Raw genomic sequence first — 27,966 nt, forward strand, 5'->3', positions numbered from 1 at the left:
CTTTTCTTCTGCCTTTGCTCCCCCTCTCCCCTGCTGATCTGTTCTCTCTTGGCACCGTGCACCTGGCCACCCTCTGTCTTTTGGGCCCAGGTACCTGCTCATCCTGCCACCCTCCCGCACTGCCTCCGGGCCACCCCTTGCACTGGGGTCTGTATCTGTACCCATACAGCCCCCCCTTTTTCGTACTGCACTTATCAGACCTACCCTGTCTGCTGCCTTAAACCTAACACTTGCAAATTGCTGGCTGCATTACCACTGTTTGTTGCCTTTATTATTTATTTATTGTTATTTATCTGTTTCTCCTCTGCTTCGCACTTTCCACCTCTCCTCCCTTCCATGCACTTTTCCCCTCCCCCCTCTCCCGTGCACTTGCGCCTTCTCAATGTCACTGGGCCTAGTAAGATCGCTGTTTTGTTCTCCCCTGTTCCCCTCCCTTGCCTTGTCGCGCTCTGAAACACTTGTGTACGAGCGTGATAGAAATAAAATATCAATCAATCAATAAAGTCTCTTTACTTCTTGCAAGTCTCTTGACTCAGGGGGCCTGGTGTACAAATGAATAATAACACACAAATGTTCCTTTCCTTTTTCCAGCATTCAATATGGGTGTTCACCCTGGATCCTCCTCAGCCAGGCTCAGATCCCTTTCACTCACTCAATTACTCTCCCGGACCAATTGTGATGTACATTAAACTATCCAAGACTTTTGAATGTGCACAGGGTTTGGCTTGACCCGCTGCATGACCACTTCGATCTTAGTATTCCTTTTTCTCACACTCTGCATCAGTTGGATACCTAACAGAGACTTTCGAATTTCAAATGAGCGCCGGACCACTCTGTGTATGGTATCTCTTCTTGGCCTCCCAAAGTTCAATTACAAATTTCAGCTAATCTTTTTGGTTTCCAATTATTTGCGTTGCTCCTTACACAAAAGCCTCACACACTGTTCACTTTATACAGTGTTGCCGCGACAAGCTGGTTTGATATCCGTCTCTCTGACTCACCGGCTGTGCTGTCTTCTCTGATGCTGCTTTGTTGTAGGAGCCAAGGAGAGTACTACCGCAGCAATCGCTCCTCCCTGCTTGGGCTATTGATGCAGGAGAGCCATGGGTACCTCTGACACACTATTCTGGTTTGATCATCCTTAATTCCTGGTCTTAGGTTTCTCACTTTCCAAGGCTCACGAAAGTAACGATCTTTCTTCTTGTATTAAAATGCCATCTTGGAACTGCTGTTTCCTCATGTGTCTCGCCTTGCTCAAAGTGTGCTTTTGTGCTCTGCTTTTTATCCATGTGGGGAAGTATGATGGAAGTCAGGTGTGTATAATGATCTGTAATTGCCTGACCTTGGTATTGGGAACATGTCATGTATATGGCTCCAGTATTAGTCCGTTGTCGTTCATGGTGAACTGTTCGTGAGAAGGTGTTCGTGTTGGGAATCGGGGGTGGGGGGTTGAGTTTCTAGGTATCCTGGGGAAAACATGTTATAGGAAAGTGGATACTGCGTCTCATCCTCCGTTGTCCCACTTCCACTCCCCGAAGACCCCTCATCCAGGTTATCCTTCCACACTGGTTCATACCCAGAACTGGATCCAAAAGCGATGGCCGTGTCCTGGCCACCTGGATGACAGATCCCGGGGGACTAGTGGGTGAGACACCTTCAGGTTTCTCACACTACCAGGTCTCTGATCATGGTTTTTTCACCCCTGACGTCCCTATACATACAAAAATAACTTTAAAATAAAAATAAAAATGGAAACCCAAAATATATAGCCGTGGACACAGAACTACTACCCGCGAATATATGTGGTCCTTCGTAGCCTCGGATATAGCCACGAATATCGGCAAAATGGCCAAAAAAAAGAAAATACGGTCCCATCCCCCAGACCCTCACCAAGTGCCACCCTCATCTGTGCCAGCTCCCCCACTCCCTAGATGGCCTACGCCCCTCCCCAGCCCTCTCCCTTGCTCCCAACAACAGGAGCTGTTTCTGTGACGCAGTTTGCTTTTAGATGTCGGCTATTTGCAAGGCTGCAGATAGCTTTGTGTTGCAAACTCGGTCCCTAAACCCCTTCCACCTCCCAAATTTCACTTGGTGCCCTCTAGCCAGCCACCCCCACCTCTAGCCTGATGATATTTGCATGTTTTTCGACCTGCAAATAGCTTTTTTCCTGTGTTTTATTTTCCCATATCCTCTGCTATAGCCGCGTTTGCATCGAGAGAAAAGCAAGATGGCAGTCGTTTCATTTCTAAAAAAAAAAAACGGTTTCGGGTAAATCCTCTAAATATCTCTATCTATTTTAGAGAAGAGGGCTCCCCCTTCTCTGTCAACTACTTAAAAGACTACTGCACGGAATATCCCCAAACATGCATGGATCGCAAATCAATGCTTCGTTCCCAAGTTGTTTCAGACCTGGTCCAGATCCGTTCAGCGGTTTAGGCTGTGGGCTTTGGCAAATATTGGGAAAATTAATGGGAAGTAGATCCACTTTTGGAAATAATGGTTTTCTTTTACGCTTAATAACTTTAACATTTTTTAACAAAAGTTTGCAGTCTTTGGGGGGTGGGGTAGGCCCACAGGCTTTTAATCACTTTTGAAATTTCGGCTAAAACAGTTACTCATTCAAAAGTTATTTATGATAGAATTTTGAGGGGTTCCTATGGGAGTCCGACTCACCTTAACTATAGGGTGGCTATCATTGCCCTAAAATATACATATCAATCACAGCAAAACACCTTTAGTGGGTGTGGGAATGGATGACAATCTGGTGTGATCTCATGTATGTACTCGTGGGCACAGAAACAGAGGTGACTCAGAGTTAAGATTGTCAATACTCCCCTTTCCTGCCAAATTTCATGGGTTTTGTTGCAATAAGTTGGTTCATGTTAACTCTCTCTTAACTTACACTGTTATGCTATATCTTCTCCACAGCCCTCTCGTCATGTTGTACCAATTCCTAAATACTGAAGCCAATGGTACTTTGTCCATATCCCCCTGCCTAGTAATTTACCAGATACCACCGGCTATATCCATTGTCCAAGGTCTTTGACCCTGTCCACTGCCCTTGTTGCACCAAAAAGGCTAAAAGATTGTGGCCATGGCCAGTTGGCCAGTCATACATCTGACAGCCAAGACACATATCCCCCTCGCAATTATTTGGGCACTGTACCTATAGTGGTGGCCTCCTGCATGTTGTAGCATACATTCTGTAAAGAGTGTTTTCGGACCCTCCCTTTGATCCTGTGTACATTTACAGCAAATTATCATAATTTTGATAGTTTACAAGATGTTTGCAGAGCATGGTTTCCAAAGGACGGCTCGCCATCATTCCTGGAAGCTGAAAGGTTGGAAATGAAGTGGAGGGGGGAGGAAAACCTACATTGGAATTTAGTTGCAGTGACACTGCAGGGGGAGTTTGTTAATTTAGGATTAACGTAAGGGGAGAATGTTGGGAAGGAGAGACGGTCTTTCCACTGCCCTCGGTGATAAGAAACAAGAACTAGACGCCAATAGCGCACATCCAGGGATCGGGGAAGGGGGTGCATATATAGGGGGGTGTGCAATCACCTTAGTGCATGCATTACAAGCTATGTGGTGGATGCAGGTGTGAACGCCATCTTGGCAAGTGGCAGCCATCTTGGAGGTTAGGCCCAAGCGCGGCAAACAGTATTTTTTGTGTTAGCATTAGGCCCCTCGCATGAGTGCAAACACCACCTCCTCCATTGTTCAACAAGTTGCAGGCCCTCGCGCCCTGGGAAGGATGCAGCCTGCAAGGTCATGAGAAGAGAGCCAAGCGCCTCTTGGCAGCCCCATCCCATGGAGCAGATAGCAAGGCCCTCGTTCCCCCAAAGATCCCTGCATGACAAATACAGCTTTGCCACTCTTTCATCACATGACCCCCGCATGCCACAGCATCCTCCAAAACCAGACTGCTGACCATAAAACGTTTACAACCCTCGATCGATCACTAAGATCAGAAGGCAAGGCTATTGTGCCTTCAGGAATGGGCCACGTGATTTGTGCTAGCGAGGTGCAGGGTGACATCAGAATTATAGCCTAAAACTAAGGTGGAGGACTGTGAGGGTTACTGATCTGTCTGGGAGCGAGTGAAGTGTGTGTGAGTTAGTGTGACCTCGGCTCTCCCCCTAGCCCATCCCTGTATCTGCCAGGTGCATTGTTACATCATAAGAATAATATTGTGTGTCAGAGTAGCTAATTAACTGTTAAGTCAGCTCATCGCGGATTACAAGCCCAGAAGCACCCACGTGAACAAAGATGGACAGATGAAGATGGACAATTGGCTTGGCATCACATATGGAGCTGGCCCTACATCTATAGGCCTTGCCAATCCGCATTGTAGATTTGTACTATATGTGATGATGTCATTAGTGATGCTTTTTGCGCTTATAATGTACCGTACATGCCAACAAACCTCAAAATGTTCCGCAGCAGCAGCGTTCCTTGCGGATGAATTCCTATTTTTGTAGAAATAAATATGTGTTACCCTTGCAAGAGTGTCTTGGGCCTTTTTCCCTAGGGGGGCTGTATTTTTTCTGGTGTCAGCGTACAGGGGCATGCCTTCAAGTACCAACACTTAAATAACTGATTGTGGAGTATCAGCCGCACAACTCTGAAGCATGAATTAGGCCGCAGCACCACAACCTCTGTCCATTGAAAAATTACCTCTAGTGTGTGCAGACACTTGCCAGCTAAGACCAGTTTACCAGTTATTAATAATATTTCTGCATTGTAAAAAATCAATTCGCAAATATAGGTCCATACCTGTTCACATCATAGATACATCATGCCTCATGAGGGTAATTTTCTTTTCATTTGCCTTATTCTTTTCTTTCTGGGTACTATTTGCAATCTCAGTTCATCTGTTTACTTACAGTGTTCGCTATATTTCTGTAGGGGTTTAGGACAATGTCTACTGTGACAATGTTCTCAAGGGTCCTGGTGCATTCTGTTAGCTGCAGTGTCTCATGAACTGCCTGAAAGAGAAGAGAAAGAGACCAGGACAGAGGCTGATAGGCATTGGGTCATTGAAAGAGGTATCAATATAGATGCATGGCTCCATGCAGCCCAGTGAGCCGGACACAGGGCTCTCCTTCAAACCCTCACACCACCTCTGGGTTTACGTCTCCCTGTGGCGTTGCCCTAGTATTCCACCTACCCAGCTTGAGAGGTGTCTTTTGCCTACCTTGACAGGGTTGGACCCCTGATCCTGTCACACTATTTCCCAAGAGACTGAGCATTTTGCATGTTTAGGTGTAATTCATTCTAGTGCGTTTTATTACAATGAGGATCCTGTTGGGATCTCCATACTCCTACGTCCCGTTTCCTTTCCTCCATACTTTTAGGACATTCAGTCCAGTGGGACCGGACTTTTCAAATTGAAAAATGTGTCCTTCTCTTTTTACGCGGGGTACCGCATGCGGCCGTAACCCCGCCCTCCTTAGCTCCACCCCACGCACCGCTCTTCAGTCCTTTTCTCTGCGCGGTCGGGGCTGGACGCACTTGCTCACCAGGAAGATATTTTTCTTCTTTCCCGTTGTCCTTCTCTCCTGCTCCGGTTCTGCGGTCATGTAGTCCTCTGTCTATGCCGGACCGTTTGGGATTTGTCTCTTGTTCCTCTTGCGAACGTCGCATCGCGGGAGCGGATCCCCATTCTTTCTGTTAGGAGTGTCTGCGACTGGATCACCGTTGGGATTCGTGTTTCTACTGCGACTCCCTTTGGGTCCGGGCACTTCAGCGTCGTCTTTGTCGGTGGGAGGAGATCTTCCAGCGAGTTCCTCCAGCGCATTTTCAACTCTTCATCGACGAAAAGAAGAGACGCCCGGTAAGTTCTTTACTTTTTAGAGCACCCCGGCCGGGGGACTCCTTCCTGGGGTCCTCCAGGTCCAGGAGGCGCTTCAAGAGCTCTGCTACCAGGGTTTCCCCTGAGGTGCCTCGCAGGCCTAATAGGCGTACCAGGGTTTTCTCTGAGGGTTCCTGCGAGGTGCCTGCCTACACCGGATCATGATCCGAGGTTCACCAACCAGGTGCTAATAGCCAGCCCAGTCATGCTGAGGCTTTGGGTATTAGAGTTCGCTCCGAGGTCTCCTTGTCTGGAGCTTCCCAAACACACACCGGGGTGCGCACCGAGGCCTCAGTTGAGGCTTTCTTTCTGTTCTGAACCACGGTTCGAGGCCCCTCTCGGGGGAGCTATACAGACTGGACTCCATTCCGAGGTTCCTTTCATCGAGGCTAAGGTGTGTACTGACCTGTTAAGGTCTTGTCTGTGAGGTGGATTCCTCAGCATTCCCGTGCTCGCGGTGATACCGGTTCTGTTGAGGGGGCACAGGGAGAGGTCGCTGACGGTTTCTCCTCTGTTACCGGCTTTGCCGAGGTTCCTCTCTTGGAGGCTAATTCAAAGGGTCACAACAGGATGTCCAGTAAACATCCCAGGCCCCATACTACCGGCTATGCAGAGGATCCTTGTGTCAAGGCTAAAGTTTCGATCAAGTCCCTTGACCAGTCTGTGGAGTTACCTGCCTCATCCAAACATGTGACGCAGTTCTCCTCAGATGCTCACAATATGGTGGGCCTTCCCGCGTGGTCTACGGTGGCCATTTTGGATTCTTCCTTCACATCCACGCTATCGACGGCGGGTGCTGGGAACCTTCTCTTTGGTGGACAACCTTGTCCATGGGACAGTGTGAATCCGTTCAGCCCCTCCTATGACTGGCGCGCTCAGATGCCACTACCACATACGCTCGCGCTTCCTCCTGCTTCTGCCCCACTGGTCTATGTAGACCCCGTTGGTGGCGGGCCTTCTTGGCAGCCTTCCTCACTACATTCGTGGGTGTATGCCCCTCATGAGCGGCCTCTGCCCATTCCAGTACCTAATGTTTCGGCAGAGGATGCCTTTTTTGGGAAGTTTCAGAGTCTTATGAACACTGATCCCATGAGGGAGTACTTTAAAGGTCTTTTTAGGGAGATCTGCCCTCAGGTGCCGCATCCTGCCCTGGCAGTTCCAGTCACGGCACCTGTCGCCCAGGCAGCAGTACCACCTCTACCTCCCGGCCCGCCTTCACCTCTTCAGCCTCTGCCTCCGTTGTCTCCGGTTGACAAGACTCCAGCAGAGCGAGACGTCATTTTGACGCCACTCGCATCGCAACCGGCGGATCCTGATGTTCTGGACGACTCTCAGGCAGATCAGGATAGTGATGGCCAGCCCCGCTCTGACAGAGCATTCCATGACCGGGTTCTGGACATGATGTCAGTTCTTGACATACCAGTACCTGAGGCACCCGCTGCGCAGGAAGGGGTGCTTTCGGGGGCACTCACCTTGTCTCCGCAGGAGCGCACTGGCCTGTTCCTTCAGAAGGACGTTCTTGCTGAGGCCTGCAAAGTCTGTGATAAACCCCACACTGGGCTACATATAAATAAGAGAATTGACGCCTGTTACAGGCTTCACATCTCAGAGGACGTAGCCTTGGCGTCATGTCCGCTCCCCATTGCGCCACTCTGCAATCCAAGCCGGCCTCTGCGACCTCTGCTGCCGGAGCTCATATTCCGGCCAAGGAACACAAGCTGCTCGATTCCTTGGCCATGAAGGTTTTTGCCAACTCAGCGCTGCAATTGCATCAGGCTAACACAGAGCTCATTTTGGTGGCGGTGAATATGAAACTGTGGAGGGATTTGGTGGACTTCCAGGAGTTCATTCCTGGGGATAGGCAAGACTTTAAGGGCGGTTTGTCAGACGCCAGGGTATTGGCGCAGGATATGCTGGAGGCTACTGCGCACCATGTCGGTACCTCAGCTCGAGGCCTCATGTTGGGGGGGGACACCTCTCGTCAAGCTTGGCTTCATGCAACTAAGTTTTTGAAGGAGGTCCAAGATAAAGTTCTGCACCTGCCTTTTGACGGCAAAGAGTTGTTTCAATCTTCAACGGATGACAAGCTTACAAAGACTAAGTCGAGCACGCAAACTACGAAGTCTCTGTCTGTGCTTGTGAAGCCCCCAGTCAAAGCTCAGAAATCTGGATCCCAGACTCTGTCCTCCTCAGGCTTCAGAGGATTCCATGACCGCAGGTCATGCAGAGCTGATCCTCCGACAGGTAGCTCCCGTCAGAGACAGCAATGGGGTCGATTTTTCTCTGTCTTCAGCCTCCTCTTCGGGGACAGGTAGTCTCTCTGCCGAAAAAAGTCTGCAAAATGATATTGTTTGGCGCTCGCACGAGACTCCGGTGGGAGAATGAATCTCGTCTCATCTGGAGGCGTGGCAAACCATCACGAAGACCGATGGGTTTTCTCCATCACTCGGGCGGGCTTCCGCTTGCCCCTCCCCTCTACCCCACTCCTCAATCCTCCCTTTCAGCAGTCGGGGACGCCCTCCCTCAGAGCTGAGGTCCAGAAGCTTCTAGACCTCAAGGCGGTGGAATCCATTCCCCTAATGGAATGAGGGGAGGGTTTTTACTCTCGTCTGTTCACGGTGCCCAAATCCAACCAGACTGGCCTGCGCACCATCCTAGACCTTTCCCAGTTCAACCTTTCTCTTCCCCAAGAGAAATTCGAGATGATCACGCCCTGCCGAATAAAGTCCTCGCTTCAGAAGGGGGGCTGGCTCAGCGTTGTGGACCTTCAGGACACATAAATGCATATCCTGAACTGGAGCCCGCATCGGAAATATCTGCGGTTCTCGCTGGGAGAGGAGCACTTCCAATTCCGAGTGCTCCCTTTTGGTCTCAGCTCAGCGCTGCATGTCTTCACGAAGATGATGTCGGTCATCGCGGCTTTTCTTCGGCTACAGGGTATTCATGTGTATCCATACTTGGACAGCTGGCTTCTGCGCAGTCCTTGTCCAGTGAAAACCTCGAGCAACCTTCAGTCTCTCCTCCAGCTCCTGTTCTGCCTTGGGCTGTCGGTGAACTGGCGGAAATCCTCCATGATGATCTCTCAGGACCTGATATTCCTGGATTTCCGTTGGAACACGATCGACTGCAGAGCTTACCTGACGGTGGACAGGATGGCGGACCTATTAACCACGTATCAAGTTTTCATTCAGGCAGAGAGCCTGTCGGCCTGGTGGTTCCAGAGGCTTCTAGGCCTCATGGCCTTGTGCGAGCTTGCTCTTCCCCTTGCTCGTCTCAAGATGCGACTCACGCAGATGGCTCTTTGGAGCTCCTGGCTTCAGGCAGTGGACCCGGACACCAAAATGATTCCGTTCCACCCTGCATGATGATAGATCTCCTATGGTGGTCATCTTCCAGCAATCTGTCGGGGGGTGCGCCATTTAAGGAGCCCTCCCCTCAAACAACCATTACGACAGACTCCTCCCTTATTGGGTGGGGCGCAGCGTTGGATCATCTTCAGGTTTTCGACCTATGGTCACTGCAAGACAGACAATTTCACATAAATGATCTGGAGCATCCGTACAGACAATGCAGTATACATGTTTCACATCAACAAGCAGGGAGGTACCAGGTCACCTCCCCTTGTAGATCTACCCATTCAGATTTGGGAATGGGCAATCCAGCACAGTGTTTAGCTGCTGGCAGTGCACATTCCAGGCCAACTGAATGTGACTGCAGACTCCCTCAGCCGAGGAGCGGTTTTCAGCTACGAGTGGGAACTGAACACAGATATCCTCTCTGACCTTTTTTTCGCCATTGGAGCACTCCAGAAGTGGACCTCTTTGCGACATCATCAAACAGGAAACTTCCTCTTTATGCTTCCATGAACGGACTCAGAGCTTCTTTCCTGGGGGAAGCTTTCGAGATTCCGTGGCAAAAGATGAGGGCTTACGCCTTCCCGCCTCTTCCTCTGATTCACCGGGCGCTATGCAAGCTCAGGAACACGATGACTTGTACTCGCCTGTTCATAGCCCCTTGGTGGCCAGCCAGATTCTGGTTTTCAGAGCTTCAGCATCTGTCAGTGTGGTCACCGATCAGGCTTCTGCTGATTCCTGACCTGCTTCACCAGAGCAATCAGCAGATGTGGCACCCCTCCCCACTATCATTCAGCTTGGTGGCCTGGTGCCTGAGTTCAAATCCTTAGAAAGTTTCAACTTGTCCGCGGATAATATGCGTATTATCCAGGCGGCTAGAAAACCTTCGACAAGGTCTCAGTATAAGAGCAAGTGGCTCCGGTTCTGTCACTGGTGTTTAGCTAAGCAGCTGGACCCCAGAGAAGCTACCATCGACACGGTCCTGTCATTCGTTTATCATCTGGCAACTTCAGGCATGCATGTCTTGTTTTGTCAGACTTATTTGTTGGCTATCGCCGCTTACCTGTCCATGGACTCTTGCTGTTTTTTCATTGACAAACCCTGTCATTAAAAGACACTTTGCAGGTCTATTGCATCTGTTAGGCAGAAACCTGTGCAGTTCCCTTGGGGAACACTGCAAAAGATTTAAGACTACAGGTATAGCAGTAAACCCACTCGGTAGCAGTCTGTACCACCCAGATTTACCTGGTAGCTGTGGCTGAGCAGTCAGACTTCCCTCAAGAAGAGTTAGGCAGTATGCAAAGTATACACAATATGTACTCGGGCACAATAGCACAAGCAAACACTGACCAGAGCTTGGTTTCAAAAGTATATAGTTATTTATTTTTAAGAACACACAAATTGAAAACACTCTAGCAAAATATAATAAAACACTCCAAACACAGTTATATGGAAAGCAGTCCCAATCCTTATTCCTATCTAGACAACTCTAGGTTAACACCACATAATTAAAACAGAGGTGAGCGCTTAACGTTAGATGACACTCTAGTAGGTTAAAGAAGGGAGGGAAAAAGAGCAGAATTAGGATAAACACACCACTCTAAGGTCAAGAACACTTTTGGTAAGCTCAAAGAAGCACAAAGTCACAGGTGAGCAAAAGTCACTAAGCAGGGCCCACTCTTAGAGCAGACAGAGCGAAAACGTGCCCAAGATCACACAGTTGGTAGGGATTCAGAGTCTTGCAAAAGAGTTCGGAAAAGAGTTAGAGAGGCTCAGAAAGTTTAGCCCAAGTGTCCTAGGCAATCCCAGGATCGAAAGCCGAGGGCTAAAACTACCTCGTACAGTCGGTGGCAAGGGAAGCCAGGCGGAACACGGTACCTTAACGGAAAGGATCCTCCAGCGGGGGCAGTTGTTCCAGGCAGTGGCAGCAAGGCTCGACGTCGGTCAGGGGAGAAGAAGATCTCGCTGAAGAGCAGAAGAAGAAGGTCGTTGCACTGCCCGGGAAGAAACCAGCCGCGGAGTCCTCCGGTTAAAGGGTTGTACCGACTTTCGCGGTTGGGGTAAAAGTGGTGGGGTTCAGGTTGCCGGGGTGCTTGGCACTGGCAAGGCGGCCACGGGATACCTCGAAGAACGGAAAGAAGGTGAAAACTGGTTGTCCCCACCAGTCAAGGGAAGGAGCCACTCCGTTAAGAGTTCTCCTCGGTCGTCGGGAAAAGTGGTGAGATGGTTCAGCAGGGCTCCACCGGCGGTGTCGTCGTAGCAGATCAGCTCAGCTCGTCCCTCGTTGGATTCTTAGGTCCTGTGGCGACTTCTGAAGTTCCAGTCCCCAAAGCCCTGCTTTTATGCAGCAAACCCCCATTCACCCAGCCTAGCTGTCACTCAACCATGCTAAGTGGTGAGCCTGCCGGCTCACCACTTGGGCCAATCAGGACGGAGTGCGACTTGAGTTACCTAGGTAACTCAGTCCAGGGTGCCTAAATCCCCCTCCACCCCTCCTAAGTACCCCAGACAGAGTGGCACCACTTTGGAGGGCTTCTGTGGAGAAGCCCGCCAAAAGTGGGACAAAGGGCTCCACTTTGGGTCAGAGTTACAGAGGCGAACGCCAACGCCATTTTAGTATCAAGTTTTGGCAAAAAATCCCAACCGGAGTTATAATAATAAATATATAAACCGGCGGTATGTTTAAGGCTACCGTAAATAAATAATTAAATGTGTTAACCTAAAACAATGGGAAATCCCATAGGAAAATATTCGCGGTCGAATATAAAAAGTAGTTTCCACTGCCACCAGCCAAAACTCGATTAGGGGGGACGGAGACGTGCCCCCTCGACTAACAGACCCTGGGGCAATCGAATTGCCCCAGCCAGTACGTCCACAATATGATGGTTTGTACTGGTTCTGTTCAGGATTTAAGACTAGTAAAGTCTTTGGTGACTTTACATGCCTTGGGAGACAGTAGTCAGTCCCAGGGTATGGAGTCTATGTTGGGGAGTCCCTAGGACACCCCTGGGTTACGGCACAGAGGTTGCTGTGTAACCCACATCCAAAAAATACATGAGGCCCTATGGAGTAAAAGACCCCATAGCCCATTCAACACAAGGTTTAACCAAGAAAACACACTTCAACATGCCCAAGAGTGAGGGTAAAAGAGTCTCACTCTTGGCAGGAGAAAAAAAATAAACCCCAGAAATCCAGCAAAGCTGCTGGGGGACTCACTAGGTAGGGAAATTCAGCCTAAACAGAGAATTCTCCCTAACACTCGCCCCCCCCCAGACTAAGGGACAGGAGGATTTAATCCACTCCTGGATGAACCTCATACCTCTAGTCGATGATATACATCCTAGAGAGTCCATCAGCATTTTGATGGTGACACCCTGACCTGTGCTCAATGGTGAAATCAAACCCTTGCAGGCAGATTGACCATCTCAATAGTTTTGGATTTTCCCCTTTCATTTGCATTAACCATCTCAAGGGTTGGTGGTCAGTCTGAATAACAAAAGTAGAACCATACAAGTATGGCCTAAACTTCTTCAGTGCCCACACAATAGCAAAGCATTCTCTTTCGATAGTTGCCCACCTTGTCTCAGGATCCTTCAGTTTCCTACTGATGAAGCAAATGGGGTGCTCCCTACCCTTCTCATCCAGTTGGCTTAGAACTGCACCTATACCTACATTTGAAGCATCAGTTTGTACAATGAAAGTTTGGTGGTAGTCAGGAGCTCTTAACACTGGAGCTTGGCAAAGAGCTCTCTTCAGTTTTTCAAAGGCCTGATTGCACTCCTCATTCCATTTTACCTTTTTAGGGAATTTGGGAGAGGAGATTACATTCAGTGGAGAAGCTATGGTCCCATAGTTCCCAATGAAATTCCTGTAATACCCAGTGAGGCCTAGGAAAGCTCTCACTTGGGTTTGAGTAGTTGGTGTTGTCCAATTTTGCACAGCTTCAATCTTGCTGAGCAAAGGCCTTATTTCTCCACCTCCTACCTCATGTCCAAGGTAGACCACCTTACTTTGACCAATCTGGCACTTACTGGCTTTGATTGTCAAATGGGCCTGTTCAAGGGCCTGCAACACATGTCCTAGGTGGTTCACATGCTCCTCCCAGGAGTGGCTGAAGACTGCAATGTCATCCAAGTATGCCATGCAGAAATCTTCCATCCCAGCTAGAACTTGGTTCACCATCCTTTGGAATGTGGCAGGTGCATTTTTTAGTCCAAAAGGCATGACCTTAAACTGGTACAAGCCAACTGGGGTTGAAAATGCAGTTTTCTCCTTGGCATGGTCTGTCAGGGCTATTTGCCAATAGCCTGACGTCAGGTCAAATGTGCTGAGGTACTTGGCTGCACCAAGTTTATCCACCAACTCATCTGTCCTGGGCAAAGGGTGGGCATCAGTCTTGGTGACTGCATTTAGAGCTCTATAGTCCACACAGAATCTCAAGTCTTTGGATCCTGCCTTTGGTACTAACACAACTGGGCTAGACCTTGGACTAGTAGAGGGCTCTATTACCCCGAGATCAAGCATCTTCTTGACCTCTCCTTTGATGTGGGTTCTGATATGTTCTGACATTCTGTATCCTCTGCTTTTGACTGGCAGACAGTCACCAGTGAGTATCTCATGCTGGCCCCAAGGGGTCAAGCCTGGTGACAGTGAGAACAGGGAGGCAAACTGATTTAACATAGATTTGCACTCCTCTTGTTGCTCAGGTGTCAGGTCTGAAGAGAGATTGACTCCTTCAACTTTTTCATCTAAAGGCACACCTCTGAGGAGATCAGGGAGAGATTCACTCTCTTCTTCCTCTGCAGCTGAAGCTAGAAGCAAGGCTCCTACATCAGGTCTAGAGATGTATGCTTTTAGTCGGTTGGTGTGGAAGACTCTAGGAGCTTCCCTGGGTCTGCCCAGATCCACCAGATAGTTGACTTCTCCAAGTTTTCCCACAATCTTGAAGGGTCCCATCCATTTGTCTTGCAAGGCCCTCTGCCTTGTTGGGAGCATAACTAGAACTAGCTGGTCTTGAGTAAACTCAACCATGTTAGCCTTCTGGTCGTGCCAATGTTTGACCAGAGCTTGACCAGCTTTCAAGTTGTCACTTGCTTCTGCCATCATGTGTGACATTCTCCTCCGGAGACCTATCACATAGTCAGTCACTCTGACTGGCTTGAGGGGAGGAGCACCTTCTAATCCCTCCTTAATCAGGGCCAATGGACCTCTGACTGGATGGCCATAGAGAAGCTCAAAGGGAGAATAACCTACTCCCTCCTGAGGGACTTCTCTATAAGCAAAGAGAAGGCATGGCAGTAGAAGGTCCCACTTTTTCTTAAGGGGTTCTTCTAAAGCACCTAGCATGCTCTTCATGGTTCTGTTAAACCTTTCAACCAACCCGTTTGTCTGAGGGTGGTATGCGGTTGAGAACTTGTAGGTAACTCCACAGGTTTTCCACATGGCTTTCATGTAGTGGGACATAAAGTTTGACCCCCTGTCAGAGATTACCTCCTTAGGAAACCCAACCCTGGTAAAAATACCAAGGAGGGCCTTAGCCACAGCCGGAGCTGTAACAGTCCTCATAGGAATTGCCTCAGGGTACCTAGTAGCATGGTCTACTACAACAAGGATAAACCTGTTGCCTGAGGAGGTTGGGGGATCAAGGGGACCAACAATGTCAATCCCTACCCTCTCAAATGGGACTCCCACAACTGGGAGAGGCACTAAAGGTGCCACATTCTTGGAACCAACCTTACCAGAAGTCTGGCAGGTGTGGCAGCTCTTACAATATCTGTCTACTTCAGCCCCCATCTTTGGCCAATAAAAGTAGAGAGAGAGCCTTTCCTTGGTCTTCTTGAAACTCAAGTGACCAGCCAAAGGTATCTCATGGGCTAGTTGTAAGAACTGTTGTCTGTTCTCTTGTGGGACTACAAGGCGTTTGTAGTCTCCAGGTTCAGACTCAGTTGGTTCACTGTAGAAGAGGCCATCTTCCCAGTGTAACCTATACTTCCCAGGCTCTTGCCCATCAGCCTGAGAAGCTGCCTGGTGGCGGAGACCTTCCAGAGTTGGACATTCTCTTTGCCCCTTACGAAAAGCTGCCCTGCTAGGCCCACCTTCTGCCAGTAAAGACTGCAGCTCAGGATGGTCCTCAGGGTCCAAATCTCCAATAAGGTTTGGGCCTCCTTCTAGCTCTTCCTCAGAGTCTAGCTCAACCACACAGGGTTGTACCTCCCTCTCAGCCTCAGCTGGAGGTGGAGTTACAGGTGTAACTTTGGACAACCTAGGGGAAGTCTTTGTTGGAAGCACTGGAGTGCTTGCTGCTGGCTTTTTCCTAGGAGTCTTGGGTTGCCCCTTTGCTCCTGATCTGGTAGTTACTGCAGTAAGTTGCTCCAGTGGGAGAGGAGTGATTTCTGTCATCATCTCCTGAGATAACCCTCGCAGGGTTTTCTCTCTTGCAGGTTTTGTGAGCTCCTGTAACCTTTTGCTAGGTGGTCTGGGGGTATGTGACACAACTCCAAGAGCCTTGAGGTCATTACCCAACAGAACCCTACCTGGCACTTCACATTGTACACTGACAGGTATTTTTACAGCCATATCATTACATTGGATGAGAACTGGTAACTGGGGACACATCTGCACAGGCCCACCAGCTAACTTGGTGAGGCATTTGGGTGCCTTAGCAACATCCTCTGCCTTGAAAAATGATTCATCCACCACAGTTATGCTGGCTCCAGTGTCCCTAATGGCAGGAGTCTCCTGACCATTCACCTGGACACTGTCCTTATAATACTCTTTAGTATTATCTGGGATGGAGTTATAGACATCTAAATTCTGTTGTTCCCACAACCCCAGAGAGACTAAAGAAACACTAGCTGAAACTCCAGTGGGTTCATCAGCTAGTAATAGAAAGTTTCCACTTGCCATATGTACTTCCTCTTCTGGAGCGAAGGCTAAGGAGGCAAGCTGGACCCCTGAAGGTTTACCCTTACATCTGGGATCTCCTTTCACATGGTCAGTAGCCTTACAAACAAAGCATGAGCCAAAGGCTCGCTGGAATGGAGGCTTGTTCTGACCCCCTTCTGGTCTGGGACCAGAAGGTACACTAGCCTGATTCGGTTTCCCTGGTGGCTTACCCTTATAGTTTTGTTTGGGGCCCTCTTTGGAATTTGTAGTATTAGAATTCTCTTTGGAGTCCTTTTTAGGCTGTTTCTCCCCATCCCTCTTCTGAGTTACCCCAGAGTCCTTGTGAGTGGCCCTGTTGGCAACCCACAAGTCAGCAGCCCTAGCTAGCCTCCGGGAATCTAATTCCTTGGAATCAGCCAAGTGTTGTCTGAGCTCAGGAGAGCAGGCATCATAAATAGTCTCCAACATAAACAAATTCTTCATACCTTCATAAGTGTTCACCTTGTAACCCTTAATCCATCCCTCTAAGTTTTTCAACCCTTCACTCACCCAGGTAGCCCAAGGGGTACCATCATGCTTTTTGAGGCTCCTAAACCTCTTAAGATACTGGGAAGGGGTCTTCCCAAATCTAGCTATCAAAGCTAGCTTCACACATTCATAGTCCTTCTTATCCTCCTCCCCCATCTCCATTACCACATCAGTTGCAACAGGGGGAAGCCTAGAGAACAACCAGGTGAGTAAGTCATTTCCTGTCATGTTCTGGAGCCCATGATTATATTCAAACAGAGACAACCAATCCAACACATCCAACTTAGGCTCATACATACCAACCAATTCTTTAGGCATCCGGGGTCTTTTAGGACTGGAACTTCTAGATGAGCCAGAGAGAGAAGCATTTTCAACAGATAATTTCTTCATTTCTAAGTCATACTTGAGCTCCATTTCCCTTAGCCTTAGTTCTTTGTCAGTTTGAGCATTAAGTTTCTTATACTCCAATTCTAGTTTCATTTTCTCCAGTTCAAAGTACTGAGGACTAAATGGGGGACCTGGTAAAGGTCCAGTAGGTACAGCAGGTAGAGCAGGCAGAGGCCTAGGGGGGACAGTCACAACAGCCTCACCCTCCTCTTCTGACTCTTCCTCAGAATCATCAACATTTTGCTCCATGTTAATTTCAATACTGTCATCTACAGTTGCTGGAGTGGTAGGTTCCTCTGAACCATCACCCAGACTTTGGTTAGCTAACAATCTTTCAATCAGCTCCATTTTCTTGCCCTTAGTCAGGAGATCCTTATGTTTACAGAGCACTCTTAAACAATCAGCAGTTTTGGCTGCAAGGGACTCTTGACTATAGCTTTCTATAACTGACATGTTAGAGGATTACTTTTACAGTGCTAAGCTTTGTGGTTAGTTGCACTAAGGTATCTAGAGCACAATAAAATGTATACTCAATACAAATCCCACCGCTGTACACCAGTGTTAGGCAGAAACCTGTGCAGTTCCCTTGGGGAACACTGCAAAAGATTTAAGACTACAGGTATAGCAGTAAACCCACTTGGTAGCAGTCTGTACCACCCAGATTTACCTGGTAGCTGTGGCTGAGCAGTCAGACTTCCCTCAAGAAGAGTTAGGCAGTATGCAAAGTATACACAATATGTACTCAGGCACAATAGCACAAGCAAACACTGACCAGAGCTTGGTTTCAAAAGTATATAGTTATTTATTTTTAAGAACACACAAATTGAAAACACTCTAGCAAAATATAATAAAACACTCCAAACACAGTTATATGGAAAGCAGTCCCAATCCTTATTCCTATCTAGACAACTCTAGGTTAACACCACATAATTAAAACAGAGGTGAGCGCTTAACGTTAGATGACACTCTAGTAGGTTAAAGAAGGGAGGGAAAAAGAGCAGAATTAGGATAAACACACCACTCTAAGGTCAAGAACACTTTTGGTAAGCTCAAAGAAGCACAAAGTCACAGGTGAGCAAAAGTCACTAAGCAGGGCCCACTCTTAGAGCAGACAGAGCGAAAACGTGCCCAAGATCACACAGTTGGTAGGGATTCAGAGTCTTGCAAAAGAGTTCGGAAAAGAGTTAGAGAGGCTCAGAAAGTTTAGCCCAAGTGTCCCAGGCAATCCCAGGATCGAAAGCCGAGGGCTAAAACTACCTCGTACAGTCGGTGGCAAGGGAAGCCAGGCGGAACACGGTACCTTAACGGAAAGGATCCTCCAGCGGGGGCAGTTGTTCCAGGCAGTGGCAGCAAGGCTCGACGTCGGTCAGGGGAGAAGAAGATCTCGCTGAAGAGCAGTAGAAGAAGGTCGTTGCACTGCCCGGGAAGAAACCAGCCGCGGAGTCCTCCGGTTAAAGGGTTGTACCGACTTTCGCGGTTGGGGTAAAAGTGGTGGGTTTCCGGTTGCCGGGGTGCTTGGCACTGGCAAGGCGGCCACGGGATACCTCGAAGAACGGAAAGAAGGTGAAAACTGGTTGTCCCCACCAGTCAAGGGAAGGAGCCACTCCGTTAAGAGTTCTCCTCGGTCGTCGGGAAAAGTGGTGAGATGGTTCAGCAGGGCTCCACCGGCGGTGTCGTCGTAGCAGATCAGCTCAGCTCGTCCCTCGTTGGATTCTTAGGTCCTGTGGCGACTTCTGAAGTTCCAGTCCCCAAAGCCCTGCTTTTATGCAGCAAACCCCCATTCACCCAGCCTAGCTGTCACTCAACCATGCTAAGTGGTGAGCCGGCCGGCTCACCACTTGGGCCAATCAGGACGGAGTGCGACTTGAGTTACCTAGGTAACTCAGTCCAGGGTGCCTAAATCCCCCTCCACCCCTCCTAAGTACCCCAGACAGAGTGGCACCACTTTGGAGGGCTTCTGTGGAGAAGCCCGCCAAAAGTGGGACAAAGGGCTCCACTTTGGGTCAGAGATACAGAGGCGAACGCCAACGCCATTTTAGTATCAAGTTTTGGCAAAAAATCCCAACCGGAGTTATAATAATAAATATATAAACCGGCGGTATGTTTAAGGCTACCGTAAATAAATAATTAAATGTGTTAGCCTAAAACAATGGGAAATCCCATAGGAAAATATTCGCGGTCGAATATAAAAAGTAGTTTCCACTGCCACCAGCCAAAACTCGATCAGGGGGGACGGAGACGTGCCCCCTCGACTAACAGACCCTGGGGCAATCGAATTGCCCCAGCCAGTACGTCCACAATATGATGGTTTGTACTGGTTCTGTTCAGGATTTAAGACTAGTAAAGTCTTTGGTGACTTTACATGCCCTGGGAGACAGTAGTCAGTCCCAGGGTATGGAGTCTATGTTGGGGAGTCCCTAGGACACCCCTGGGTTACGGCACAGAGGGTGCTGTGTAACCCACATCCAAAAAATACATGAGGCCCTATGGAGTAAAAGACCCCATAGCCCATTCAACACAAGGTTTAACCAAGAAAACACACTTCAACATGCCCAAGAGTGAGGGTAAAAGAGTCTCACTCTTGGCAGGAGAAAAAAAATAAACCCCAGAAATCCAGCAAAGCTGCTGGGGGACTCACTAGGTAGGGAAATTCAGCCTAAACAGAGAATTCTCCCTAACAGCATCTTTAACCACCTGTGTGCAACCTGCATCCAAAGTGGGAATTGAATGTGGTCCTCACTGCCTTATGCCATAAACCTTTTGAGCCTATGGCTACAGTGGACTTGAAGTTCCTTTCATGGAAAATGGTTTTTCTGATTGCGGTGACTTCAGCAGGGATGTAAGGGAGCATCAGGCTTTGTCTGTAGAACATCCATTCCTCACCTTTCATAAGGATAAGGTTGTCCTCCGGACTAATCCTTCTTTCTTTCTAAAGGTGGTATCTGATTTTCATCGGAACCAGTCCATTTCCTTACCCGTCTTCTTTCCAGACCCGGCCTCAGATGCCGAGAGGGTATTGCATAATTTGGATGTCAGACAGGCTCTTAAGTTTTATTTGGAGAGAACATCTAAACGTAGGAGCTCTTCCCAGCTTTTTGTGACCTTCAGAGATCTGAAGGGAAAGCCGGCCTCGAAAGCAACTATCCTCCCGATGGATTGCTTCTTGTATTTCAGAGGCGTATACCGTTCAGGGCCTTCAGCCTCCAAAAGGAATTCCTGCCCATCTTGTGCGGGGCAAGGCAGCTGCCGTTGCCTACCAGAAATATGTTCCCTGGCAAACAAATTGCTGAGCAGCTACGTGGGCTTCCCCATCAGCTTTTTGTAAGCATTACTGCTTAGACCTGGGCTCCAGAGCCGATGCTTAGTTCGATCAGGCTGTTCTTAAAAACCTCTTTCAGTAAGGGAATTCCATCCACCTGTTTTCCTGTGAGTAGTGCTTGGTAATCTCCCAAAAGTATGGAGGAAAGGGGACGGGATGTAGGAGTATAACAAAGTTACTTACCGTAGTGACTACCTTACTCCTAGTCCATAGTCCCCTTACCTCCATACGTCTGCCCGCCGTCCCCTCTAATAAGTATCCTCTATTATTGCTTAAAGGTCTCAGACCTGGCGATAGAAAAGGACTGAAGAGCGATGCGCGGGCAGAGCTAACGAGGGCTGGGTTACAGCCACGTGCGGTACCCCGTGTAAAAAGAGAATAAGGACACATTTTTCAATTTGATGCTTTTTTACAAAAGTGCTCCGGTCCCATCCCACTGGATGGAACGTCCCAGTATGAAGGAAAGGGGACTATGGACTAAGGAGTAAGGAAGTCACTACGGTGAGTAACTTTGTTAAAATAGTATATTGATGAATGGAATAATGCAAAAATGAATAACTGCATTCCCCTGTGGTTCACAAGAGCTTCCTGTGGATACATGAAATTTGTTTGATGTAAATATGCAGAGTAAGTTGCAGTGTGTCATCCATAGTAATGAAAGGTAGAAAGGCCTTTATATTAAGTTTCACAACAAAACCATTCTGTCCTTTTATTACTTGGAATTTTTGTGCACTGATTATCCCTTCTCCATTTTAGGAGTTCACTGGTTACATGCAGAAGCATGACAGCGTATTGACGGAGCTAGAGAAAGCCACAAAGCGGCTAAAAAAATTGGAGTCTGTTTATAAGGAGTTTGAGCTGCAGAAGGTTTGCTACCTGCCACTAAATACGTTCCTGCTGAAGCCCATTAAAAGGTTGATGCATTACAAGCTGATCCTGAGCAGATTATGCGGGCATTACCACCAGGAGCACCTTGACTACACTGACTGCACGGGTGAGTGGTATGGGTAGAGAAAACAGTATATTATTTGCCTGAGTTGGCAATTGTAAGTTGAAATTGCTTTGGTTTGATTAATATACTTGATGCTTTACTTGATCGAAGGTCTAGTATAGCTATTGTGTTACACTAACCTAGTGATATGCTTAAATTTGTAAGAGGGCAAGGCATTTTCACTTTTGGGAGATGTGATGAAGTCCCCTGACTTTTCTGTGAGGTGATGGCTGGGCAGTTCAGAGGGGCCAGGTATGATATGATATGGCATTTTTAACGCGCCTATACAAAAGTGTTTCAAGGTGCGAAACATATGTATATAGGTGCGATACCACAGTCGACAGCATTATCTCTATCCCGGGGCAGCATGGGGAGAATCCCCTGGTCAGTCCCTCCTCACCCTGTGATCAAGGAGGGGCTCTTCCCATTACATTGCTCAAAGTTCATATCGTTTTAAGGATCCGGGTAACACTGTTGCTCACCCTCTTTGTGAAGAATCATTGCGCCTTTCAGTCCTGTTGGAAATGTCCCTAAGATGCTGCAATGGTCATTTAGGATTACAGGCTGATATTTATCAAGTTCATACAATTTGCAACTCGAGTGGTCTTATGCCCGCTTGCATGACGCATGGTTAGCTAAGGCAAAGCGAAAGCCACAGGGGCTACCATGAAGCAATGTGCAATCGCGTTGCTTGAGGTGGGAAATCAAGATGGTGGTCCAGGTTTTAATACCGTAGACTGCTCTTCCTCATTACTCTCTGCTGGAAATCTTGCCATTTCATAGAAGAGTGACAGATCCACAGGGAAAACCCCTCTGGTGAAACATATGCTGACACCACAAGGGGTGCTAAGGGGACAATGAGTGTGGGCATTACGAGTTACAGAGTAAGTGTTTGGAAACAGAGCAGTAGTGACTTTGGCAGTGAGAATTTTCAGGAGGTGGAGGACAAGAGCTGTAATATGCTGGCGGAGCGTGGGAGGCTTTTAGGAAGAGGTTAAGAGTTGACATACAAGAAAGCAAGGACAATCCAAAGCAAGAGACAGAGAAGGCAACATCTATTGTGGAGTGCACACAGGGCAACGAGGGTACTGATTCAGATTAGTCTGATTCTGAAACAGGTGAGACCACAAAGAAGAGGCAAAACCTGAGTTTACAAGGGGCAAGCGAGGGAAGGGCAGAGATGGGAGCATGTGGCAAAATGTCAAGGAAATGGTATTACCCAAACTGACCTTTTACAATTAATCTTTTGTCCAAATTGGCCTAATAATAGTGGTCCTAATTGACCTTCTGTACAATTGACCTTTACCTTTATTTTACTTTTATATATATGTGTGGGGTGGGTTTGGGGTAATAAATAATATAATGGGATTGGGTAGGGCGCTGCAGGGGGTTTGGATAGAGTGGTAAGTGTCTCATGCCATACCCAAATAACAAAAAACACTGCTAAGAAAGACTGAGAACCCTTCAGATTGTGGTTGCAGAGCTAAACCTCAGAAAGACTAATTTGGAAAATCAGAGAGATAGTTTTGAGGCTTTGTAGGTACTTGGAAATGAGAAGAACAGCCTTCAACACTTTAGACCTACTGACTTTTATTTGCAGAAACAACACGCTTCTTTAATTCTGGGGAAAATGGGGGACAACATGCCGTTTGCTTTTCTTTCTCAAAAAGGTGAAGATACTGTTCACGAATCATTCTGTTGAGGCTAACAGTGTTCGGGAGTGTGTAGTGTCCTCATCTACATTGCACGGCACATGCGCTGTGTAGTGTAGATGTGCTTAGCGCGTGAAGACCGCACGAGGGATGAGAGCGAGGCGATGGAGAAGGGATTCCAGTGTGGAACACGGCAAGGAGACGGTTGGAAAGGCGAAGGAGGAAAGAGACGTTACATTTCATGTCCCCTATTATATGTGCCTTACCAGTTAATAGTTACCAGTTTAAACCTAGTTATTGTATGGAAAATAAGCATACATTATTTCCCTAACTGTAGTTCCATTACTTCAGTGGCGACGAGGTAAACAAGATCCATTGCGGCCGTTGAGAGGGATCTCCGGCCGCGGGCAAGGTAGGAATAGCCGTCGCGGTTCACACAGCCCCCCCGTCGTCTGCCGCGGCACCGAGAGCCATCCGACCCGTGAAGTCTACCGTCTCATACAAGGTTCAAACTGGCAAGCAAGGATTGCTCATTCCTCGTTTGTGCCTATGAACTGTTTCGGGTTAGATTTCAGGAGGGGGAGGCACCCATCGTGAGGCATACCGGTGCCCAATCAGACAAGTGAAGGCCAGCACCCAATCAATCAAGTGAAGTGAAGAGGGGGTGGGCTAGTGCGCTAACATTTCTTACTACACTGCTAGTGCAAGCCACTCCCATTATCCATTCAGATCAACTATACGGCTCTTCCTATTGGCGTGCTGAAAATGCTACAGTCAAGTTGCGCATGCCCACGTCGAGTTCCACCATATCTACAAACACAGCTCAATCTTTATAGTCCACGCCTTAGCAGCTGGGTGAACGTCTCTAACGCCTTGCATCAAACTGGTGCTCTGGAAAGGGCGTAACCACTCCACGCCGGAGTATACATATAAATAAAGTGACACTACTTTCCAGTGACTCATCAAAGGACATTTTGGGAGATTGAAATAAAAATAAAAAAATAAATAATAAATAAGATTACAATTACTTTGGGAAACCCCATACTGGCATACTGGTAATCCTCGTAACTCCCACTGTTCATCCTCTTCACAGTCCCTAGTCTGCGGAATTCTTTTACCATCACCAACCACATTTTTTAATTAGACAACATGGCAATTCTTGCCGGAGATAGGAGAACTGGTTCTCCCATGGAAAAACTGGCTTAAGGCATTTGAACATTATGCTCATGTAGTATGTGGAGCAACTTACAGTACTGAAAGGAAGAAGTCCTTACTGCTACATTGGTTAGGTCCAGCTGGACAGGAAAAATATGAAGACCTCCCAGATTTATTGGATGATGAGATAGGGGACATGAACGAGTATGAAATTGCTATCACTAAGCTCAATAAACACTATGATAAGAAAATGAGTACCTTTCTTGAAAGATATAAATTTGGCAAACGTGTACAGGAGAAGGATGAAACTGTTGAACAATATGTCACGGCTCTAAGGAAATTAGCCCGTAATTGCAAATTCAACCAACAACTTGATGAACGCATCAGGGAGCAATTCATGCTTGAATGTAGAAGCAGTAAGGTCAGGGAGAGACTATGGTATGAAGACGATCCCACACTAGATACAGTCCTGAGACTGGCTAAAGAAGTGGAACACACGGAAACATGTGTATCGACTTTGGAGAACAGGTTGAAGGACGTGTCAGTCAAGCCATCGATCAGTGCTGTGCAGTCTGATCAGGATGAAGAAATAGGAGTGATAAGGAGCGGTAGAAAGAAGAAATTAGCACCATATCACGGTGGAGTAACGTCGAATGACTGCAGTTCGCAGCGCAGAAGTTCTGGCAATCCAGAAATATATAGGAATCAGATGATGGTGAAAAGACCTGAGAAACTAGAGGTCAGAAGGAGTGATGGGTTCGAGTCAACCAGAATACCCATATCAGGAAGAGAGCGCCAGAACAAAGGTCAGACCCCTCAGAGTGGAAGGGGGAGAACTAGGCAAAGAGTGTGTTATAGATGTGGCAGTCCAAATCATTGGGCGAACAACAAAGAATGTCCAAGCCCTTAAGATAATTTGCAGGAGATGTGGAGGCAAGGGACACATGGCCAAATGTTGCAGGAGCAGCCAGAATGGAGATCACACCTCAAACTGGATTGGAGATGATGATGATGAAGAATGCGTGTTCATGGTCTCGGATGAAGACACACATATCGAAAGTCCCAGAACAAAAATGACTGTGAATGTTTTCCCTGTCTGTATGATGGTGGAACCGGGAGCCAAATACACACTTATACCAGAAGAAATGTGGACCGGAATACCTACATGAAGTAGACGTAAAGCCTAAAGCTTATGGAGGAGCTAGGATTGATCTAATTGGATGGTTTATAGCCACAATAGAATTTAAAGGCAGACGGGCATGTGGTCGCATATATGTCTCAAAGAGAGGCGAGACGGCTCTACTTAGCTGGAACCATCAGAAACTGCTGAGGGTGCGTTAGACCCGAATGCTGATGAAGCGGTCTTTCAAGTTGATGGGACTCACATTGAGAATATCCAGAAAATTAAGGATGAAGTTTTCAGAGAGGATGTGATAGGATGTCTGAAAGGTTTTTCACATCGCATATTGCTCAAGTCGGGTTCGAGACCCATAGCCCAGAAACTCAGGAATGTACCATTGGCCCTCAGGACGGAGGTCAAAGAGGAACTACTCAAATTGGAAAAGCAGGGCATTATCGAGAGGATTGATGCTGCAGAGTGGGTTTCACCAATGGTCATAGTAAGAAAAGCTACAGAAAAAGTGAGATTATGCGTCGATATGCGGGAGTTGAACAAGTGCGTGATTCCCGATAGGCACCCGTTGCCCAACATACAGGAACTGATATCTACTCTGGGGCCTGCAAAAGTCTTTTCCACCTTGGATCTCATGGCGGCTTATCACCAAATCACACAACATGATGATTCCAAATGCCTGACGGCCTTCATTACACCGGAAGGACTCTACCAATTTAGAAGGATGCCGTTTGGTCTAATATCAGCGGCTTCAGCTTTTCAGAGAGTCATGCAGAGAATTCTTGGTGATATGGAAGGTGTTGTATTCTTTCAAGACGATGTATTAGTTTATGCTAATGATCAGAATGAGCACAATGTGAGATTGAATAGGGTACTACAGAAATTATACCAAGCAGGAATGGTGTTGAGTAAAACCAAATCCAAGATCGACAGAAGGGAGATCGAATACTTAGGACATGTAATTTCTGGGGAAGGTATCAAACCAAAGAAGGATTTAGCTGATTCCATCAAGTCTATGGTTGTGCCGAATAGCAAAGAACAACTCAGAACATTCTTTGGTATGGCAGAGTACTATGCCAAGTTCATAGAAAATTATTCTGACCATACAGTTGAATTGAGGAATCTACTTAAAATGAATAAGAAATTTGTGTGGAACAAGAGATGTGAGGAAGAATTTTGTTTCATTAAAGAAGCTTTAGCTAGAGCCCCAGCCCTTCAAAGCTTTGTTAGGGGCAGGAAAACTGTAATAACGACTGATGCAAGTGAAGTGGCACTTGGTGCATCCTTATCGCAATATTATAACGGACAGGAACTGGTGATTGCTTTTGCGTCAAGACTTTTAAAAGAAGCAGAGAAGAACTATGCTGTAATTGAAAAGGAGGCTTTAGCAATAAAATGGGCCACGGAGAAAATCAGGAGCTTTGTTTGGGGAGCACAATTCAGTATTCACACGGACCACAAACCACTAGTGGAAATCTTCAGTACCAAAGGTCTTGATAAGGTGTCTAGTAGAATCAGGAGGTGGGGCTCTAGACTACAAGAGTTCACTTTCAAAGTGGTACATATTCCTGGGTCAAAGAACGTTACTACAGATTGTTTGTCATGTCTGACTGGCTTGGACGGTGACAAAGACAACCCTGAAGAACAAGAAGCGGTTTGTGTGGTATCAAACCAGGCCATATCTGATCGGGAGTGGGATGATGAGATGGAGAAAGATGAGGTTTTAATACATGTAGTAAAGAATGTCAAGGAAGGAAGGTGGAGGAAGAATGAGATGATTCGTACAGAAGTCAAGGCATTCTGGGATGTACGAGAGGACCTATATTTGCAAAGTGGATATCTGATGAAGGGCTATAAGATAATACCTCCCACTAGTCTCAGGGAGAAGATAATGCAGATGGGCCACAAAGGTCACCAAGGCATCGTAAAGACCAAGAGGAGGATTAGAAATAGTTATTGGTGGCCTGGTTGTGATCGCCAGATTGAGGACCGAGTCAAAAAATATATCCTTTGCTCCAGAAGTGATAAAGTATTCATGAGTGCTAGTTATCCGATGGTTATGAGGGATATTCCTGAAAGTCTGTGGAGTAAATTAGCTATGGATGTGATTGGTCCAGTTTGGAGTGGTGGCTGTTCTACTTTTTGCTTGGTGATCATTGACATGTTAACCAGATGGGCTGAAATCACTTTCCTGCCCCAGGTTACTACACGTAAGGTCATAGAATTCATGGAGGAACTGTGTGAAAGAGAAGGGTATCCGCAGGAGGTACTCACGGACAATGGTGCCCAGTTTAAATCTAAACAAATGGAAAGATATTTGAGTGATAGGTCTATCAATCATAGATTCTGTGCTATTTACCATCCACAGGCCAACGGTATTGTGGAGCGATTTAACAGAGTGATAAAGGACGCCATCAAGTTGGCGTGGGCTAATGGGAGAGAGTGGAAAGAAGTTGTCAAGGAAACTCTGATAGCTCACAGATTCACGCCTCACAGCTCCACAGGTTTTTCTCCCTTTGAGCTGAGCAGGGCCAAAAAAGCTAATACAAAGCTCTTTCCAGGGTGGATGAGTGTTTGTAGCGGGGAATGGAGTTGATCGGGATGGGGTGAAAGAGAGTATTGAGCAGAGACAGTTGAACAATAAAAGAATGCATGATAGCAAGTGTTTTAGGAGAAGGTCTCATCCTCAAGTGGGTAGTTGGGTGAG

The 27,966-nt window shown here is 47.4% G+C and overlaps 1 protein-coding gene across 3 annotated transcripts in view; it reads left to right on the top strand.

The window, feature by feature from the left end:
- The window catches only part of FARP2 (FERM, ARH/RhoGEF and pleckstrin domain protein 2), a 4,051,843-nt gene that overhangs the window by 3,135,461 nt on the left and 888,416 nt on the right, over positions 1-27,966 (top strand). For all 3 annotated transcript variants that reach the window (XR_011276033.1, XM_069618112.1, XM_069618113.1), the window contains exon 18: positions 21,086-21,323. Coding sequence is in view for 2 of the 3 variants with exons in the window: in XM_069618112.1 (XP_069474213.1) it covers positions 21,086-21,323 (238 nt within the window). In the remaining variant the exon portion in view is untranslated. The remainder of the gene's footprint in view (positions 1-21,085; positions 21,324-27,966) is intronic.

Source organism: Ambystoma mexicanum, chromosome 10, assembly GCF_040938575.1.
Source record: "Ambystoma mexicanum isolate Mex_15411 chromosome 10, UKY_AmexF1_1, whole genome shotgun sequence".
In the NCBI taxonomy this organism is placed as follows: Eukaryota; Metazoa; Chordata; class Amphibia; order Caudata; family Ambystomatidae; genus Ambystoma; species Ambystoma mexicanum.